The sequence below is a fragment of the Rhincodon typus genome, chromosome 37 (genome assembly GCF_021869965.1).
Source record: "Rhincodon typus isolate 14 chromosome 37, sRhiTyp1.1, whole genome shotgun sequence".
Classification (NCBI taxonomy): Eukaryota; Metazoa; Chordata; class Chondrichthyes; order Orectolobiformes; family Rhincodontidae; genus Rhincodon; species Rhincodon typus.
Window position 1 is genome coordinate 6,616,070 of NC_063368.1, and position 21,368 is coordinate 6,637,437.

The following is a 21,368-nucleotide window of genomic DNA, read 5'->3' on the forward strand; positions in this document are numbered from 1 at the left end:
CTACTACTACTACTACTACTACTACTACTACTACTACTACTACTACCACCAACCACCACCCCCAACCCCTACACTTCCCCCCTCCCCCACCCCTGCCAGTGAGTATACAAATTTTAAAATCTTTGTCCAAAGAAATGCTGAGACAGCATAATACTTAGAAAATGATAACAGGATCAGGCAGACTCAACATGGTTTCGTAAATCGGCAATCGTATTTAACTAATTTGCTAGCATGCTTTGAGGACAGCACAGGTAAGCTTGATTATAGGGAATCCTTGGATGTGGCGAACTTGCATTTCTAAAAGGCACTTGATAAAGTGTTACATCAAAGAATACCATGAAATATAACAGCTTGAGGTGTAGGAGGTAACGTGTTAGTGTGATTGGAGGATTGGTTAGCTATTAGGAAGCAGACAGTATGTCTTTTTTGAGTTGGCAAGCTGTAACTCGTGGAGTGCCACAGTGGGATCAGTGCCAGGAGCCTCAGCAATTTAAAATCAAATCAATGATGAAGGGACTGAATGTATGGTAACTAAACTTACCAATCACATCAAGATTGGTGGGATAGTATGGTGCCAAAAGCAAGTAAAGAGGCTACAAAGGGATATAAATTAAATGAATCAGCAAACGTTTGTCAGATGGAGTATTTCTTATTTTCCAATTTATACAATGAATCACTGTAAGGTAATGTAACTTTGTTTTTTGTTTCTCTGTTTTATATCTAAGATTTGTGTCTAGGTACTTTGAACCTAAGATGGCGCCATGAGGAGTGACATTGTAAACTTATCATTGTACTCCTGTACTTCTGTACTTGAGTACACGTGACAACAAACCTAATTCTAATTCTATTTCTAATTCTAATAACGTGGGAGAATGTGAATTTGTTCACTTTGGCAAGAATAATAGAAAAGCAGTAATATTATTTAAATGGAGAGAGATTGTAGAACTCGGTGGAACAGAGGGATCTGAGTGCCCTGGGATGTGAACCACTAAATGTTCGTGTTTAGGTACAGCAAGGGATTAGGAAGAGATGGATTTCTGATGTTTCTTGCAAGAGTATTGGAATATACAAGTTCGGAACATTTTATTACAGCTTTACAGGGTCTTGGTGAGACCACATGTTAACAGCACTGTGTACAGTTTTGAACTCTTTATTTGAGAAAGGATATAATATAAAGCAGTTCACTGAAGGTTCGCTCAACTCAACCCTGGACAGAAGGATATATTTTATAGTGTTGTGCAGCCTGGTCTTAAACCCATTGGAGTTAAGAAGAAAGAGAGGTGATCTTATTGAAACAGACAGAATCTTGAGGGGACTTGATAGGATGGATGCTTCCTCTTGTGAGGGAGATGAGAACCAGAGGACACTGTTTCAAAAAAAAATCTCCTGTTTAAGGTGATTGCATTGTGTTTCTCTCAGGGAATAGTTATTGTATGGAACTCATTCTCTCAAAAAGTAGTGGAGACTGGATCATTGAACTTATTCGACTCTGAGTCAATTCGATTTTTGATAGACAAGGGAGTTAAGGGAATGGGGTAGGCAAACAGAAAGGTGGAGCTGATACTATGATCAGATCAGCTGTGATTGTATTGAATGGCCGAGCAGCTTTAGGTGGCCAAATGGCCTACTCCAGCTAATAACTGTAATGTTCCTAAGGAACAGCTGACTTGTGATTACAGGCAGCACATCAAGCAGGCCTGTGCCTGTTATTGTTGGCAGCAATCTTAATTCTTTTATCCTATACCTGGTATCTGTGCCAACAGTAAGGCCAAGAAACAATCTGAAACATTCCATGGATACAACAGCAATATGGCAGAATTGGTACGTCATAGAGAGAAATGCCGAACAGCGAGAGAAAATGGTTATACAGTAGTGAGCAGCAGTTCAGTAAACATTGTGAATTTAAAGGGCAAATAAACATCATTGTGATTTGTTACCCAGAGAGTTGTGAATGCTTTGGCATTGAACATGTTTAAGGCAGGGATAGATAGACTTTCTCAGAGCATCAAAAAATACAGAGAGCAGGCAGGAAAGTGGAGTTGAAGCCCGAGATCAGCTTTAATCGTACAGAATGGTGAAGGAGGCTCAATGGGCTGAATGGTCTAAACTTGCTTCTATTTCTTGAGCTCTTCTACAGTGGTGTCCCCCAGAATACAGTACTAAGAAACTGTTGCTTCTGATGTACATTAATGACTTGGAGATACAAAGTACAGTTCTGAAGTTTGCAGATGACACGAAATTTGGAAGGTTCACAAACTGTTTAGAACACAAAAATCGGCTTCAAGAAGATAAAGGGAGGCTGAAGGAATGGGTGAAATAACATGGCCGATGAAATTCAAGACAGAAGGCACTACACTTTTGTGGGAAGAACACAGGAAGACAATGAAAGCTAAAAGGCACAATTCAAAGCAGGGTAAGGACAGAGTGACTTTTGGATGTTTGTGCACGTGTTATAGCTGGAAGGTAGCAGGATAAGTTAACAAGCAATTAATAAGGCATGTGGGATTAGGAGCTTTATGAATAGAGGCAATGAGTACAAATGGCAGAAAATTAGAAACATCTTGTTCAGCTTCAGTACTAAGTCCAATTCTAGGCATTACAGTTTAAGAAATCGTGAAGGCTTTGGAGCGTACACAGGAGATTTACCCAGAATGGTTCCAGGGATGAAGGGTTACAGTTACGTGGATAGACAGGAGAAGGTAAGAAAGTCTTCTCTTTTCAAGGAAAAAATAACTACATATTTGATTCAGCTGTTTCTTTTAGTCAAGATAAACAGGCCATTTTCAGATTGGCAAATTTTAAATAGTGGATTGACACATGAATCAGTGCTAGGATTTCAACTACTGTACTTGCAATCTATATTCACAACTTAGCGACAGGATCGGTGCTGGATCTATTTTTATTTGTCATTTATATAAACGTTTTAGATGAGAATGTAGAAAGTTTCGTAAGTTTGCAAATGACGCCAAGATTGGTGGTATAGTGGACAGTGAAGAAGGTTATCTAAGATTACAAAGAGATCTTGATCAGTTGGGTCAAAGGGCTGAGGAGTGGCAGATGGAGTTTAATTTGGATAAATACAAGGTATTGCATTTTGGTAAAACATACAAAGGCAAGACTTACTCAACTAAAAGTAGGGCCTTGGGTAGTGTTGTAGAACAGAGAGACCTAGATTTCAGGTACATAATTCTTTGAAGTTTGCATCACAAATAGATACAATAGTTAACAGACTGTTTAGCATACTTGCCTTCATTGCTCAGACTTTTGAGTATAGGAGTTGGGACCTTACTTTGAGGTTGTACATGGTGGTGGTGAGGCCTCTTCTGGAGTACTGTGTCCAGTTCTTATGTCTCAGTTATATGAATGATATTATTAAGCTGGAAAGGTTTCAGAAGAGATCTAGCAGGATGTTGCTGGGAATGGAGGGTTTGAGTTATGGGGATAGACTGGGACCTTTTTCACTGGTACGCAGGAGGTTGCAGGGTGATCTTATAGTGGTTTATAAAATCATAAGGGGTATACATAAGGTGAAAGGCTTTTCCCTTGACTGGGGGATTTCAAGACTAGGGTCATATTTTTGAGGTGAGAGGAGGAAGATTTAAAAAAAACATAAAGGGAATTTTTTTTAACAGAGACTGGTACGTGTGTGGAATGAACTTCCAAAGGAAGTGGTACAGTTACAATGTTTAAAAGACATTTAGATAAGTACACGAATAAGAAATGTTTGGAGGGACATGGGCCAAATACAGGCAGGTGGGACTAGTTTAGTTTGAGATTATGGTTGACATGGACTTTTGGACTGAAGGGTCTGTTTCCATGCTGTATGACTCTGTGACTGAGTATATGTTTAAAATCTGGAGAGGTTTCACATGAGTACATTAAGAGAAACAGTTACCAATGTTTGGAGCATCAATAAGTAGAGGGTGCAGATATAATGCAACTGGAAAAAGAATCAAAGATAGCAGAAGGAAAGGAACAAATCTTCAGAGTTTGAAATGCACTGCCCAAGAACATGGTAGATGCACCTTCAATAGCTTTGCCACACATAAATTTTGAAAGAAGAAAGAAAATCACAGGGATATGGGGAGAAAAAAACAGGATTGAAATAACTGAACAGCTGAAAAGAGCCAGTGCACACTAGATTAGCCAAATGACTTTCTCCTGTGCTGAACTAATCTATGAAAAATAATGTCAGCACCTTTAATAATGAAACTCTTGTCATCCCTCCATCAAAAAAACAGGATATTTCTTTTCATTCTATGGAGCATGGGAATTCCCCACTTAAAGATAGTTCCTCAGTGGGAACAGAAAAAGTCATTAATTGCAGGGGGTTTTCAAATAGTCACCAGGAATAAAAAGAAAAGGAGTTCCTTGTCCCAGTGTTCCTTATCTCTCTTCCCACAGCTCTTCCTCACTGCAGAAATCCCCCACCTTCCTAAAGTGCATTCGCATTAACGACAGTGCAGGGAGTTTTCTGCAACAGTTGGTGCTCTTAAAGGGAGACGGGACCTGGAGCAATGTCAACTTGTAAGTTTTGAAGTGCAGAGTCATGGGCTGACTTCACCCACCAGTTGTCAGGCATGGAATTCGTTCTCCACAGACAGATTTAGACCAGGCATGCCTGCCTGGGTTTCGATTTCCTCTCCTGCATTCATGTGGCATTCATTCAACAGCTTACTGTGATATTTAGTTCCAAATTCTAGCTTAGTGTTTTTCAGCCAGAGTCCCCAGAAGCCTAAGGGATCTCCCAGCGTAACAAAAGCGTTACGCACAATTTTCAGGTCATTTGTATCTTGAGAAACTTTTCATTATTCGCACATTTGGAGTTTGAAAGAAGAAGAGTGATTTAATAGAAACATAAAGTCACAGAGCTGTACAGCACGGAAATGGACCCTTCGGTCCAACTCGTACGTGCCGACCAGATATCCTAAATTAATCTAGTCCCATTTGCCAGCATTTGGCCCCTATCCTTCCAAACTCTCCCTATTCATGTACCCATCCAGATGCCTTCTAAATGTTGTAATTGTACAAGCGTCCATCACTTTCTCTGGCACATCATTCCATACACACACCACCCTCTGCATAAAAAAGTTGTCCCTTAGGTCCCTTTTAAATCTTCCCTTTCTCACCTTAAACCTATGCCCTCTAAGTTTTGGACTTACCTACCCTGAGGAAAAGATCTTGACTGTTCACCCTATCCATGCCCTTTATGGTTTTATACGGCCTATTCAGCCTCTTGCTATTGCTCAAACCCTCCAACCCTGGCAACATATTGATAGCCACCTTGAATGGCTTTGCATGATTAGGCACGACTAACACGGGCAGTGATTAATACAAGTCCTGAGGGATCTTGGTAGGGTGAATATGAAAAAGGTGTTTCCTTTCCCTTTATAAAAGTTCTAAAGTGGGTGTGAGCACCACTGGATGAGCCAGCATTTGTTGCCCATCCCTTACTGCCATTGAGAAGATGGCAGAGATGCCTTCTTGAACCGCTACAGTCCATTCACAGTAGGTGGCCCCACAGTGCTGTTAGGGAGGGAGTTCTGGGGTTTTGAACTAACAACACTGAAGGAATGGTGATAAATTTTCAAGTCAGGATGGTGATTGGCTTGGAGGAACCCTTGTAGATTTAGATTTAGATTTAATTGTCACGTGTACTTGAGTACAGGAGTACAGTGAAAAGTGTATAATGGTGCCATCTTAGGTTCAGAGTAGTAAAAGAAACAAAGTGAAAAAGTTAAGCATTACCTTCATAGAATAAGTAGAAAACTAAGAAAAATGTAATTGTTAACATTAAAGATCTTCTTAATATGAACTGGGAAAATAAAACAATAAAGTTAAAAGTTCAACAATCTTTGATGAGTCCTCCACTTAGCTCACTCTCCAGGAAACTTCAGCTGCCTGTTCTCAACACTGCCACCGCAGATACCAGGGACCTCTCTCACCACTGGCTCTTCCCGCATTGTGCTGCAATGCTATCACTGCTACTGTTGCTGAAACTGCCTCCTGCCCAATCTCCTCCTGCTGCCTCTGGAACATGCCTGGGCACGACCCACTGACACGCTAAGATAGCCCCACGCCGGGCTGAGAGACCAGGCCAAGATACTGCCACAGGCTGCCGAGAGACCAGGACGAGACACCGGCCTGAGACACCGCCACGCTGGGCCAAAAGACGGCTGTATGCCACCGAGAGGGCTGCCAAGACAGCAGGCCTAGTGAGTGCCACAGGCTGGTCCAAGAGGATGCCTCGCCAGGTCCGCACTGTGGTAGGGAGTGAAGAAAAGAAGAAACGAAACACCAGGAGAGAGAAAAAAAAGAAAGAAACGAGAAAGAAACGGATGAGCAGATGAGTTCCAACTGAAGCAACTTACTCTGCCACCATCTTGGATTTGGTGTTCTCAAGCAATAGCTGCTCTGGAACTCCAAGATGGCAGTGGTCATGAGTTTGAAAGGTGCTCTCTGAGGAGCCTTGGTGTAAAGCTGTGAGAGAATCTAGAACCAGGGCACTGTTTTAAAATAAGGTGGGGGGGTCACCCATTTAAAACGGAGGTAGGATGAGATTTTTTTCTCACCAATTTTTTTGGAACACTCTTCCTGGAAAGGCAGTGCAAGTGGAATCTTTGAATACTTTTAAGGCAGACGCAGGTAGATTCCTCTCGTACAATGGAGGGAAAGATCATCAGGGGTAGGTGGGAAGATAAGTCTATCAGATCAGATAAAATTCTACAGAATGGCAGAGCGGGCTCTAGAGACCGAGAGGCCTACTCCTACTCCTAATTTCTGTTTGTAATGAAAGATGATCATTCATTCGATAGCTCTCTACTTCATTTTCAGTTTTGTTTTGTAAAGTGTGGGCAGAGGGACGTAGCAGGGTTGTGTGTTGGGGTTTCACAGAATTTCACAATAATTTATAGGGTTCCTTAATCAAAAGGAGTTGTAAACCATTGTGCTAACCACTCCCTTCGCAAAAAATGTTTCCCTTGGAATTCCCTTTTGGATTTATTAATAACTCTCAGGTTTATGACCCTAGTTTTCACTTGAAACAGGCTGACCAGTATTGTTTTTAATTGATACTGTGCCTCAAAGGCTTAAATAATCATTTTTTAAAGTCTCTGGCAGCAGATCATCCCTACTGTGTGGTAGCAGGCCACCCTCCGAAGCGCATCCCACCCAGACCCACACCATTCCTGTAACCCTGTATTTCCCATGGCTAATCCACCTAGCCTGCACATTTCTGGACAATATGGGCAGTTTAGCATGGCCAATCCACTTGACCTGCACATCTTTGGACTGTGGGAGGAAACCAATAGTGAGGAAACATCAGATGTTAGGATCTCGAAATAAATGAGGACTATCTAGCTAAGAAACAAAAACAAAAATTGCTGGAAAAGCTCAGCACCTGTGGAGGGAAATCAGAGTTAACGTTTTGCATCGAGTGACCTTTCCTCAGAACGTTCCTCAGCCAAAAGCCCTTTAGCCCATTCAGTCCGTGCTGTCAACTATGTTAAGAACACATCTATCTCACTTCATGTCAGCTGGGGCTCGTTGGTTGCATGTTTGCCCTTGAATCACATGGTTTTGGGTTCATGTCCCAGTTCAAAGGAACACAGCTGATATTCTAGTGCAGTTCAGGAGTGCTGCACTGTTGGAGGTACTGTCTTTTGAATGTAATGTTTAACAGAAGCCCAATCTGCCCTCTCAAGTGCTATTTGGAAGGAGATGTGGTTTCTCCCCAATGTGCTGGCTAAAATTCAACTCCTAATCAACATCATAAGAGAAACAGATTATCATGTTGCTGTTTGAGGGACTTTGCCGAATGCAAATTACCCACTGTATTTCTGTATACAGAACAGTGTATATAGCAGTGACTATGTTTCAGAAGGTATTTCATTGGCTGTGAAGCACTTTGAGACAACCAGTGGTTGTGAAAAGTGCAATTTTTGTATTATTTATTCATGGGATATGGGTGTCACTGGCTGGACCAGCATTTATGTTCATTCCTTATTACCCAGAGGGCAATTAAGAGTCAACCACATCACTGTGGGTTTCGAGTCACATATTGGTCAGGTCAGATAAGGATGGTAGATTTCCTTCCCTACAGGTCATTAGTGAACTATATTGTGGAGATGCCAGTGTTGGACCGGGGTGGATAAAGTCAGAAGTCACATGTCACCAGGCTATAGTTCAACGGGTTTACTTAAAATCACAAGCTTTCAGAACTGCTCTGAACAAACCTAAATAAAAACCGAAAGAACTGCAGATGCTATATTTCAGAAACAAAAACAGAAGTTGCTGGAAAAGCTCAGCAGGTCCGACAGCATCTGTGCAGAGAAATCAGAGTTAACGTATCGGGTCCGGAGACCCTTCCTCAGGAGTTCTGAGGAAAGGTCACCAGACCCAAAACGTTAACTCTAATTTCTCTTCACAGATGCTGTCGGACCTGCTGAGCTTTTCCAGCAACTTCTGTTTTTGTTTCTGAATAAACCTGTTGGACTATAACCTGGTGTCCTGTGACTTCTGAATTAGTGAATTATGGCTGCATATCTTTTTTTAATTCAAGATTTTTTTTAAAAAAAATCAAATTTCACTGTCTGCCATGGTGGGATTTGAACCACGTCCCCAGCATTTTAGCCGGGCTTGTCAATTACTAGCCCAGTGACATTACCACGGTCTCCCCAAACGCATAGGCCTTCATTTGTCCACCCATCTGCCTAGTGATGGGGACGTCGGGCAACAGCACATTTCACAGTAATGAAGGTTTTTTGATAAAGTTTGGTCCCGATATTATCCTTTGGTCGCGATGTCAGTCACCTGAATCTGTCACCACGGCTCATTGGGTTCCAGCTACCTGCAGCATTCCCCATTAATCATCACTGTTCTCGTCCACAAGTCTTTGACCACTATTCCACTGCTTCCCCACCTATCACCCTCATCATCATTCTGTCTTGTTCACTTTGTAGAGAGATTCGTTTTGAACAGAGGAGCGCAGAAGATGGTGATTTGGCATCTTTGAAATCCCTGTCCAATTCACTCCACTGTGCTGCCCTTTCCCCTGCAATTTTCTCTCCTTCAATTACTAATCTGATTCCCGAACTAAAGTCACTATTGGCTGTTTCCAAAGCTATTTCAAAGACTACATTCTAGATTCTATTTTCTAAAAAAAAATCCTGATCTATAAGGGGGGGGGGGAAGAATCTGATTCGGACTGTGATGGCCTCCGCAGTGGAAGTGCCGCCTGACAATCACGTCCTGGCCCAGTAAAATACGGAGCGGGCAGTCAGGTGCAGCATTTGGAAGGTAAGCAGGGCTCGTGAGACAATATCAGCCGAGGGAGACCGAGGGAAAAGGTGTGAACAAGTTGGGAAAAAGTCAACATATTTGGAATTTTGCACGAGTTTGCTCTCACGACCTTTTTTATGTTCGATTTAACTGAATATCGTACCTGAAAGCTGGCTTGCGTCCTGGATCCATCTGGAGGTGTAAAGTCCGCCACGTCTGTAGTGGCGAAAGGTATTGAGAGAAAACAGAGAGCAGAGATTCCAAATGATTTTTTTTTCTCTCCTCTATTCTACCTCCTGATATCCTTGAGCCCAGGGAGCCAATATCATCGAGTTTGACACCCAGGAAGTCCTCGACTCCGCACCGAAACCAATTCTATCGCCAGGAGGGAAGCTGACACTGAAACCTTGCAATCGAAAGTTGTCAGGATTTTTTCGAAACTTTCTTTTTCTTTCTTCGAGCGCCTTCAGTCAACCGCCCGCAGATTTTCCAACGCGAAATTGCGATTTACAACTTTTCATTTCTTTTCATGATTCACGCCATGGGGGTGTTTATCGCGCCGGAGGGAAATCCCAAATATTTCTTCTCAGTTTGCAAATCCAAATATCTTCGTTGTCTGCCAGCCACACCTGCCAGAAATAAATGCACGCCCGTTCACTTGCTCAATCTTTATATTGTCTACAATCCTGGTCACCACACTACAACAAGGATGTGAATACTATGGAGAGGGTACAGAAAAGGTTTACCACGATGTTGCTTGGTACCGTGGATTTTAGCTATGAGGAAAGGTTGGATAGACTGGATTTTCTGAAGAAGGGTCTAGACCCGAAACGTCAACTTTCCTGCTCCTCTGGTGCTGCTTGGCCTGCTGTGTTCATCCAGCTCTACACCTTGTTATCTCAGATTCTCCAGTATCGGCAGTTCTTACTATCTCTATTACAAGGATGTTGCCAGGTTTGGAGGGTTTGAGCTATAAGACGAGGCTGAATAGGCTGGGACTATTCTCCCTGGAGCATTGGAGGCTGAGGGGTGATCTTATAGAGGTTCATAAAATCATTAGGGGTATGGATAGGGTGAATAGCCAAGGTCTTTTACCCAGGATAGCGAAGTCCAAAACTAGAGGGCATAGGTTTAAGATGAGAGGGGAAAGATTTAAAAGGGACCTAGGGGGCAACTTTTTCACGCAGACGGTGATGCGTATATGGAATGAATGCCAGAGGAAGTGGTGAATCTTGTACAATTACAACATTTAAAAGGCATCTGGATGGTTATTTGAATAGGAAGAGTTTAGAGGGATATAGGTGAATAATGGCAAATGAGACTAGATTAGTTTAGGATATCTGGTCAGCATGGATGGGTTGGACCAAAGGGTCTGATTCTGTGCTGAACATCTCTATGACTTCAGCTCTGGAGTCATATGTAGCAAATTAGACTAGCTAAGGACAACAGATTTCCCTCCATAAATACTTTAGTGGAACCAGATGGGGTTTTGTTTTGCTACAATCGTTGATAGTTTTATGGTCATCATTCCTGAGATTAATCTTCATTTCCAAATTTATAATTGAATCTTTTAATTCCATCAACTGCCGTGGTGGAATTTGATCCCATGTATCTAGAACATTAGTCTTGGTCTTCAGGTATAATTGCCTAGTGACATTATCATTCCACCACAATCTCACTCTCTCTGCAGCATAGTCAAGAGGATCTCCAGGATGTCAGTAACAATTATGTCATCATACATGGTGAGCAGCCAATCATGTTAAAGTATTCTCATAGACCACAGACCAGGAAATTTAGAGCATTGAATCTCTTCACTTTTAATTTAAATATTTCAGTTCATTAAATAAATGATAATAGCTAGCTTTTATTAAAATGCATTTATGTTAAAACTTAAAGAAAATTAAGGCAAAATTTTATCAAAATGAGAAAATTGTCATTTAACAAATGTAAAACTAGCTTTCTAGCACTAATGAAGATGTTTAGCAGTAATTATGAATTTAGATGTTATTAAAAACCCTATTATGGTTCATTTGACAAGATGTAACTTTCTTAAGACTTTTCACAGACTTAACAGCACAAGACAAAAGAAAGACTTGCATTTAGATGGCACCTTCCATAACGACTGGGAGTCTGAAAGTGCTTTATAGTCAATGAAGAGTAGTCACTGTTCCTCAAAAATTTGGCGGCCAATCTATGCACAGCAAAGCTCCCACAAACTGCAGTGTGATAATGACCAGATGATCTGTTATATTGAGGGGTAAACACGGGCCGAGACACTGAAGAAAGCTCATCTGTGATCTTGCGAATATTGATCTTGCTTTGTGCACCTCCTGTGCAGTTGTAACCTGTATGCTTCACTCTGTCTAAGCACCCTATGATCTGTATGTCCTTGTGTGCTATGATCTGCCTGTGCTGCTTGCAGAACAAAGCTTTTCACTGTACTTAGGTACATTGGACTACAGTAAATCAAATGAAATCAAAAGCAAATGCTTTTTCTTAAAAATGGTTCTGTGAGTTCTTTTACAACTCCCAACCCGGTAGATAGAGCCTTAGTTTAGCACCTTATCCAAAACATGTGAAAGAAATTCTCGCCATTTTCAATAATTTCCAATTCCTTGCGGAGTGGGGGAGATCTTTAATAATTCACCTTCTCAAGGAACCTGGACCCCTTGACAGCAACATTTCATCCTATCCAAATCTTTGGTGCTTGTAACCCGTTCTTGAGATTCATCAACAAACATCCTATCCCCTGTATTGGTCCCCAGAGCCCCAAAGTCAGACATTTAATACTCTTGTATTCAAATACCTTCATGGCCTTGAACCTCATTATTTGTTTAAATTCCTACAGCCCACAAAGAGTACTCACCTACTCCCCCCAACCTTAATTTGAGAGACAGTAGGCAGCTGGCGGAAGAGACTAGAGCTAGGGGTGTAATTTAAAAATAAAAGGCCTCCTATTTAAATTTAAGATGAGAATTAATTTCTCAGAGGGTCATGAGTCTATGAAATGTCCTTCCCCAGCAAGCAGTAGAGGTGGAGATACTGAATATATTGAAAGCAGTGGCAGATTGATTCTTGATTAGCAAGGGAGTCGCAGGTTATTGGAGGTAGAGAGGAAAGTGAGGCCACAATCAGATCAGCCATGATCTTATCAAATGGCAGAAAAGGCTCAAGGAGCCGAATTTGTGTAGTTGTATATCTTCTCTCCTCTGATCCTAACATGTTCCCACACCTTGGAATCAGTCCACTTCCCAGTGTCCCTGTCGACCTCAAAATCCAGTTCTTCTAAGTTCCAGGTTCTGACTATTACTCGTGTGAAGAAATCCTTCTGAATTCATTCTGGAATGGCCAGGGAAGCATTGCTCCCTTTGATATGGAAGATTTTCGTGATCTTGTGCAGGAGGTGGAGGAAAGGGGTGGTTGTACCTCTCTGACACAGAAGGCCCCCACCAGTTCAGCAAGCTTAGCATATACTCCGGACTAAACCTGAATCTTTGCTGGTTGACGCTATGCACTGTGCCTGAACTCAGTGGGGAATTTCCCATTTCTTCTTTGGAGAAAACAGTATTGTCACTGAGAGAGGAAAAGTGAGCAGCAGAATTTTGATTTATTCTCGTATTGAGGTGAAGTCTAAGTTTGCAAGTTAGTAGTAACCCAATCTAAGTCAGAAAATTATAGGTTCAAGCCCGACTCCAAGATTTGTACATATTAGTTAGATTGACACTTTTGCAAATTGGAGGGAGGTGGTGGTCTCACTGAGGTTTTGAAGTGGATATTAAGTCCCAAAATATGTAGGAGGGTGTGGAAAAAGCAGTTAAAATGAAAAATCAGGAAAGGTGATTACAAACTGCCATGTCTGTGCCTTTTTTAATAATTCATTCGCAGGATGTGGACATTGCTGGCAAGACCAACATTTGCTTGGCGATCCCTAACTGTCTGCTGCCATTTTAAGCATGGTGAAGAGCACGATGATTGGAAACATGGGACACTTCTCTGGAGGATATAATTCAGGCTCCCAAGAATCCAGACTGAAACTGAATGTCAACTGACCGACTTTGTCAGAGATTGAGTAACACAACAGCTGCATGGAGATGACAGCAGAAAGAAAAACAGCTGTGAATACTGTTGTTTGTTCTGGTGAGAGGACATTGACCTCAAATTTTAACATTGTTTCTTCCTTTACAGATGCTACCTGATCTGCTGTGCGTTCCTCACAATTTCTGTTTTCTGTTCCGATTTCCAGAATGTTGCGCGGGAATCATTAGCTACGGAAGGAACAGCTCCCCTTGTGAGCCAGGAATATGTGAACCTACAATGATGCCCTGACACCTTCTTAGGGTCTGGAAAAGGGTGGGGCAGATAGTCCTATTCCTAGTCCTGTGCCTTCAGAGAGACTAGGGTAGCACTGATCCTGTCTCAAGTGCCCGGGGGTGCCTCATAATGCTGAAAATATGCCGGGGTGTGGTGCAGGAAAACTCTCCCCCCCCTCCTAAAATATCCCAAAATGCCCAGGAAATGTCAATGGATCAATCAGAACAAGGTCATCTCCTTACATAAGAGGGACAGAATCCATAAGCAGCTACTGCTCCAATCAGAGACTTCATGTCTCTCTCATGTTTCTCCAACTCCAAGCTGTTTCTCAGTGCATTTGGTGCTGGTCAAGTGGATAATCAATAACTGAACCTATAAAATCCCCTCAGGAACTTCTATGTTTCAATAGACTTCTCATTGTTTGAAACTCTAATAAGTACAGTCCCAGCTTGTTCAGCCTTTCTTCATAAAGTTAACTCTTCATCCCAGGATTGAGTTGAATGAACAGTCTCTGCACTACTTCTATTACAATTACATCCTTTCTCAATAAAGAGACAAAAACTGTACAAGGTACTCCAGACATGGTCTCGCCATGGCCCTGCATAGCTGCAATAAGACTTTCCCTCTTTATATTCTATTCCTCTTTCAATATTCACTAATATTCCATTCACTTTCCTAATCACCTTCTATACTTGTAGATTAACCTTAGTGATTTGTGTACTCGGTCACCCAGATCCCTCAGTACTACTGAGTTCTATGATCTCTCAATTTAAGTAGCAGACTACTTTTCTGTTCTTCCTGCCAAATTGGACATGTCATATTTTCCCACATTGGCCAAATTTCCACCCACCCACATACTTACATCCCTTTGCAAATTCTCAGTTTTACTTTCCTACCTGTAGGGTCATAGTCGTAGAGTCATACAGCATGGAAACAGACCCTTTGGTCCAAACAGTCCATTCTGACCATAATCCCAAACTAAGCTAGTTCCACCCTGCCTGTGCTGAGCCCATGTTCCTCCAAACATTTCTTCTTCATGTGCTCATCTCAATGTCTTTTAAACGTAACTAAACCCAAATCCACCACTTCCTCTGGAAGTTCATTCCAGAAAAGCTATCTTGATATCATCGTCAAATTTAACCTCCATAGACTCTGAGGGCTTTTGTTGTACAGTGGTAGTGTCCCTACCTTTGCGCCAAGAGATCTGGTTAAAGTTCCACCTGCACCAGAGATGTGCCATAACATTCCCGAACAGGTTGTTTAAATATAACTATGTTCGGTCCTTGCATCTATGTCATTGATATAGATTGTAAATGGTTGAGGGCCTAGCACTACCTCCTGTGGTATTCCACTAGTTTCAGTTTGCTAAGTTGAAAAAGACTCATTTATCCCTTTTGTCTGCTTCCTGTTAACTAGTCAATCCTTGATCCTATTACCTCCATGCATTTTTGGTTTGTACAGTAAAACTTGATGTGGCACCTTATCAATGTTTTTGGAAATCTAAGTACACCTTGTCTGTTTTTTCCACTTAACCTGTTACTTTCTCAAAAAACTCTAATAGATTAGTTATGGATGATTTCTCTTTCAAAAACTATGTGGATACTGTCTAATCGCATTGTGATTTTCTAAGTATTCAGCGATGAGGTCCTTAATTATAATGGATTCTAGGAATTTCCAGTGACAAATGGTTTCTGTTTTCCCCTTGACAATCCCCTCATCCCAGGAATTAGTCCAATAAACCTATATTGCATTCATCCTAAGGCAAGTGTATTTTTCCCTAGATAATAGACTAAAACTACACATGGTTTTTCTAGGTGTAGCCTCACCGAAGAATCTTCTTCTTTTCTTGTCACTAAGTACATTTTCTGCTCCACAGTGATTGCTGTTCACCCATGTTCACTCTTCCATCTTTGTCGTTCCTCTTTCTTGGGCAATATCTTTTGCATCATTTGTTCACTTTGTTTCTTTCCACATATCTGTCTTTGGTCCCAAATGTTCTTCCAACCTGTAAAATGACTCTGATTTCCTCCACAATAAAATCAAAATAAAAGCTAGAGAAACTCAGCAGGTCTGAGATCATCTGTGGAAAGAGAGAGAGAGAAGAACAGAGTTAACGTATCGAGTCCAAATATGACATTTGTTCTGAACTGACTTCCTCCAATCTGCTGATCCCAACATTGGGATACTTCACTCTGTTAACCCTGTTAGCCATCGCCACCCTGACATTTCTGTTCAGAAGCTCGTACACTGCTTCATTTAGAGTTAATGCTGTCATTTGAATTAGCATCTTAACTTCCCCCTAAATTCTCTTCTCGGGCTTCTGGTCTGAATACAGATGTAAGTAACCAAAGACTTTATTTTCTTTCCCATTTCTTCCTTTCACAACATTTCCTCACATCCTTGAGTCATAACTGACTCACATTGGACTGAAATGATAACAAGGAGAACTTTCATATAATGCAAGTCACTTTGCAACTTGTTCTGCCCTTTTAAAATCTAATTATGCAATCCTGAATCTATTGATTCTAGATAAAGGACAAGACAGGAGATTGTTATGCCTACGTTCTTACCAATGCTAGTCTTATGAAAGTCTTACTAAGTCTTATGAAAGCACTCTCCTCTCAATCATGGCAATCTGATTTATAGTTTGACTAAACCTGTTAGCTTTCCACTTGAGCATAATGGGTATTTCCAGCACTTTCTGTTTTTATGCCACAATTTCATAATCGTTAAAAAATCTGGAGATTTTGTGCACAAACAGCGAGGCAACATAACATATATGAGAACAGAAAAACACAATTCAAGTTGACTCCTTTTATACACTGACAATCTGAAACTCTCTCCTGCCCGTGATCTCAGCAAATAATCCACTTGTATAACATCTTTCACAATCTCATGATTTCTCAAACCCCATGCAGCTGGTTAGTTGGTATTATTCTAAAGTCTAGTTCTAGTTCTAGTCTGAAGTCCAGTTCTGAAAAATGGACTTGAAATGTTAATTTTTTTTTTCTCTCCACAGATGCTGCCGGATCTGCTGAGTTTCTACAGCAATTTCTGTTTATTTTTTGTTTGTTTCAGATCTCCAGAATTTGCAGTCCTTTTTTAAAAAAGATAGTTAGTTACTGTTGTAGGAAGCACAGCAGCCAGTTCCCACGCAGCAAACTCTACAAACAGCAACATATTCATGACATGTTACAACAGTGTTGGTTGAGTGATAAATATTGGCTATGATGTTCGGTACAAATTCCATGCTGTTTTCCAAAATATTCCTATGGGATCTTTTGTGCCCACATTTAATGCTCTTCTGTAGGACATCAAAAGCATGTGAGTTAGGAACTGAAATGGGTGGCTCAGTGGTTAGCACTATGGCCTCACAGTGCCAGGGATCCGGGTTTGATTCCACCCTCGGGCCACTGTCTGTGTGGATTTTGCACGTTCTCCCTGTGTCTGTGTGGGTTTCCTCCCACGGGCCAAAGATGTGCAGGTTAAGTGGATTAGCTGTGCTAAATTGCCCTGTAGTGTCCAGGGATGTGCAGGGTAGATGGATTCGCGGTGGGAAATGCAGGGTTACAGAGATGGGGTGAAATGATCTTCGGAGGGTCAATGTGGACTCAATGGGCCGAATGGCCTGCTTCCACACTGTAGGGATTCCATTCTGTGATTCTATCTGGTTCTTTTTTCCTATGTCTCAATTTAATAAAATCACAGTCAGAAGTCAGTCAACACCAGGTTATAGTCTAACAGGTTTATTTGAAATCACAAGCTTTTGGAGTGGTGCCGCTTCATCAGGTGAAGTGAGAGAGAAGCACACGTTCTGTGCCTGTGTGCTTCACCTGACAAGGGGGCAACGTTCCAAAAGCTTATGATTTCAAATAAATCTGTTGGACTATAACCTGGTGTCGTCTGACTTCTGACCTTGTCCACCCCAGTCCAACACTGGCACCTTCACATCATAATAAAATTATGGCTGATATGATTATGATTTTAACTCTTCTTTTCTATAAAATGACTCAGTATCTGCAGAGTAGTGAACTTAAAAAATTAACAACCCTCTGAGAGAAATTCCACCTCATCTCCATCTTATTTTTAAACTGTGGTCCACAGTTCTATAACATTCTATTAGAGGAAATATTCTCTCAGCATCTACATTTTAAAGATCCACCCAGAATTTTATGTGTTTCAACGGGATCACCTCTCACTCTTCAAAATTCCAATCACGTAGGCCCAACCTGCTCAAACTTTCCTCGGAAGACAAACCTTTCAACCCTGGAATCAACCTTGAACCTTCCACGTACTGCAATGTAAGGACATTGCTCCTTTAGTATGAAGACTAAAACTAAGCTTTATTTCAGGTGTGGTCTCACCACTCCAATGTACAATTGTGGCAAGACATTCCTACCATTATTCTTCACCCTATTGCAATAAACGCCAACATTCCATTTGTCTTCCTAATCACTTGTTGTACCCGTTGGCTGACTTATTGTGACATATGTACAAGGAAATTCTGCTGTTCCTCTACTTTGCATAAACCAGCATTTTGCATTCTTTCCACATTTAAATGATTTATTTTATTCTTCCCACCAATATGATGCCATCACATTTTCCTATGTCATATTCAATCTCTCACTAAATCTATCTATATCCCTCTGCAGACTCTTTGTGTCATAGGAAACTAGGAAGAGGAGTAGGCTATTTGGAGCCTCAAGCCTGTCCCAACATTCAGTGAGATTCTCAATGTGCTCACAATCTATCTTTGCATTATCCCCAAATTTGGCTACAATACACCTGGTCCCTTCTTCCAATTCATTAACATAGATTGCAAATAGTTGTGTCTCCAGCACCAATCTCTGTGACACTCCACCAGTCAGTTTTCCAAATCTGCCATTTTTCCCAAATGTCTGCATTGTTAGCTAATCATCAGTCCATGTGACCATATTATCCTCAACACCATGAGCTCTTATTCTTGTGCAGAAACATTTTTTAAAAATTCTTTCAAGGGAGGCAATATATTTATTGCCCATTCCTAAATGCCCTCAAGAAAGTTGTGGTGAGTTACTTATTTTTGAACTACTGCTGCTGTGTAAGTACTCCTGCAGTGCTGATGGGGAGGGAGTTCCAGCAGTTTGACCCAGCAATTGTGAACCAGCAGCAATTATAATTCCAAGTCAGGACTGGAGGGAAACGAGAAGGAGCAATTTTTAAAAGAACCTAGTTCATGGAAAATGGGCACAGATGACAAGGCCAGCATTTGTTGCCCAGTCCTAATTGCCTTTAAACTGTGACCTGTTAGACTATTTCAGAGTATAGTTAATTGTTAATCACATTACTGAATAGCCTTTTGTTTTATAAATCAAACATAAGATTTCTACATAACTGCTACCACCACCCCCTCCCTCACTTTTCACAATCCACATCATTGTTACAAGATTATTCGAGTATCGAGAAAAGTAACCGAAAGGATAGCGAACTGGTATTTTGTTTTTGTATGGGAGTTGCTGGGAAGGCTAATATTTATTGCCCATTACTAGTTCCCCTTAAACTGATTGGCTCTCCAGCCATATCAGAGGGTGCTTAAGAGTTACATTGCTGTGGCTGTGGATTCACATGTAGGCTAGACCAGGTGTGAACTGCAAATTTCCTTCCCTAAAGGACATTAGTGAACAAGATGGTTTTCACGATGATTGCTATTAGACTATGGCATCCATTAGACTAGCTTTTAATTCCAGATTTACTGAATTTAAATTTCACCTTCTGGAATGATTTGATTTGATATCATGTCCACAGAACATTAGCCTAGGGTTCTGGATTACTAGTTCAATGACATTAGCAGAACACCATCAATCCCTTTATGGTTGTCTGCTACAGCGAAAGAAGAAATGTAGCTGGGGAGGTCTTTTCTTTTAGACACTCCCTTGGGGAACCAAGGATGTCTTACTTCTATTTCAGTGTTGTGGGATCTGATGTGACTAAACAGTTCAATGCTGGACCTGCAAACCTTACTAGAGATAGGGCAGGTGCTGTTTGATAAGCAAGATGAAAGGGATGCTTGTACTTTTGCAAGTTACCTTCGCTGATCGTGTTTGATCTCCAGCCGGGTCTGTTGCAGATTCATGAGTTGATTTGCACCTTCATGGACTCTTCTCCAGTTAAGCCAGTCTTGGACAAGAGATACCAGTGAATCGGTGGGGTTACAACATGTTTTCAGACTGGCTTTGAGGACTTCCTTGAAACATTTCCTTTGTCCTCCTAGTAACCACATGCTGTGACAAAGCTCACAGTGGACAGTTTGTTTGGAAGTCTTGTGTCAGGCATGGAGATGATATGACCTGCTCCATGCAGCTGATTTACAGTAACCAGTGCCTTGACACTGGGGATGTTAGTCTGACTTAGGACACTGAAATGGGAGTGCCGATCCTGCCATTGGATTTGCAGCAATTAAACAGAGGAATCACTGGTGATATTTCTCTAGTGATTTGAGGTGTCATCTTGGCCACGACTCCAACACATACGGAAGGGCAGGTAACATTGCGCTATGTAGGCCATGAGCTTGGTTCATAGGCCAGTGGTGGAGACAGAATAGGAGGATGTGTCAGCGAGCGACTTGAATGCAGCAGTATTGGAAGAGGTAGCAGGAGATGGAGAAGGGTGATCAAAGTACATTGTGGCAACCCAAGTAAAGATGTGAAAGATGAGGACGAATTTCTAATCAAGTCTTTCACATTTAATTCTGCAGAGAGCTGTGGAGGCTGGATTATTGATTATACTGAAGGCAGAGTTGAGATAGATTTTTGGTTATTAATACCCATGTGGGACAGACAGGATAGTGGCACCAAAGCCACAGTCAAATCAGACGTGATTTTATTGAATGGTAAAGTAGCCTCTTTGGCCTCCCTGCTCCCATTTCTTCAAGTCTGGGGGAGGAGGGGGAAAACAGCCATGTGCGATCAGGTGACAACCACGAGACTCCCGAAGCACGTGACTTGCTGTGCTAATTGAGAGTCACACACGCCCCATTGAAAGTCATGGGTCACTATGGAAACGGCCCCGCCTCCGAACGTGCACACATAACGTGCGACGTCACGGCGTCCTACAGCCTTCCCTCGCTCATCCTCGGCGAAGACTTTGGGAAAAAGATGGCGCTCAACCGGAATCATTCGCAGAACGGTGGCATTGTTATCAATAATGGCGAGAGGTGAGGAGCTGTTGTTTCCCTCTTTTCCCCACCCCACTCCTCCACCTGTTAACGCGAACGGTTGTCACTGTCGGCGAAAAGGAATTGAAAACAAAAGTCGCTTGCGGCCTGGTCGTTCTTCAGAAATCAGACTCGTTTCCCTTTTGTTTTCGGTTGACGTTCGCGACTAGCTTATTTTAAAAATCGTGATTAAATTCGGAATTATTTTTAGTCTAGGTTTCTTGGTGGGCCCACCCCTACTGTCGGCGAACATTGTCGCCTTTTAGGTTTGAACTGGCTAGGGGTGTGGTGGTTGGTTTGAGGCTTAACTTGACAGTGCCGGGCGTGTCGATCAATCCTCTATGCCCGCCCCCGGACAATGATTGGCTATCTTTGGACCCGGCGTGTGCGCTATTGGGGGATGCACCCGCCAATCAGTAGGATACCGCGCCCACTCTGGGGTGTAAACATCATGTGGCGATGCTGTCATCGCTCTGCTGGCTTGTTTCTTGGGGCCGTCCAAATTCTACGTTAGAGATAGTAGGAACTGCAGATGCTGGAGAGTCTGAGATAACAAGGTGTAGAGCTGGATGAACACAGCAGGCCA

The 21,368-nt window shown here is 41.8% G+C and overlaps 1 protein-coding gene across 1 annotated transcript in view; it reads right to left on the reverse strand.

The window, feature by feature from the left end:
• Positions 1–21,034, reverse strand: part of LOC109928634 (CD276 antigen-like) — a 51,031-nt gene extending 29,997 nt beyond the window's left edge. The window contains exons 1-3 of the mRNA XM_048617528.1: positions 19,656–21,034; positions 15,417–15,670; positions 9,443–9,908 (exon numbers count right to left, since the gene is read on the reverse strand). Coding sequence (XP_048473485.1) covers positions 9,443–9,471 — 29 coding nt within the window. The 5' untranslated portion in view covers positions 9,472–9,908; positions 15,417–15,670; positions 19,656–21,034. The remainder of the gene's footprint in view (positions 1–9,442; positions 9,909–15,416; positions 15,671–19,655) is intronic.
• Positions 21,035–21,368: the final 334 nt, after the last annotated feature.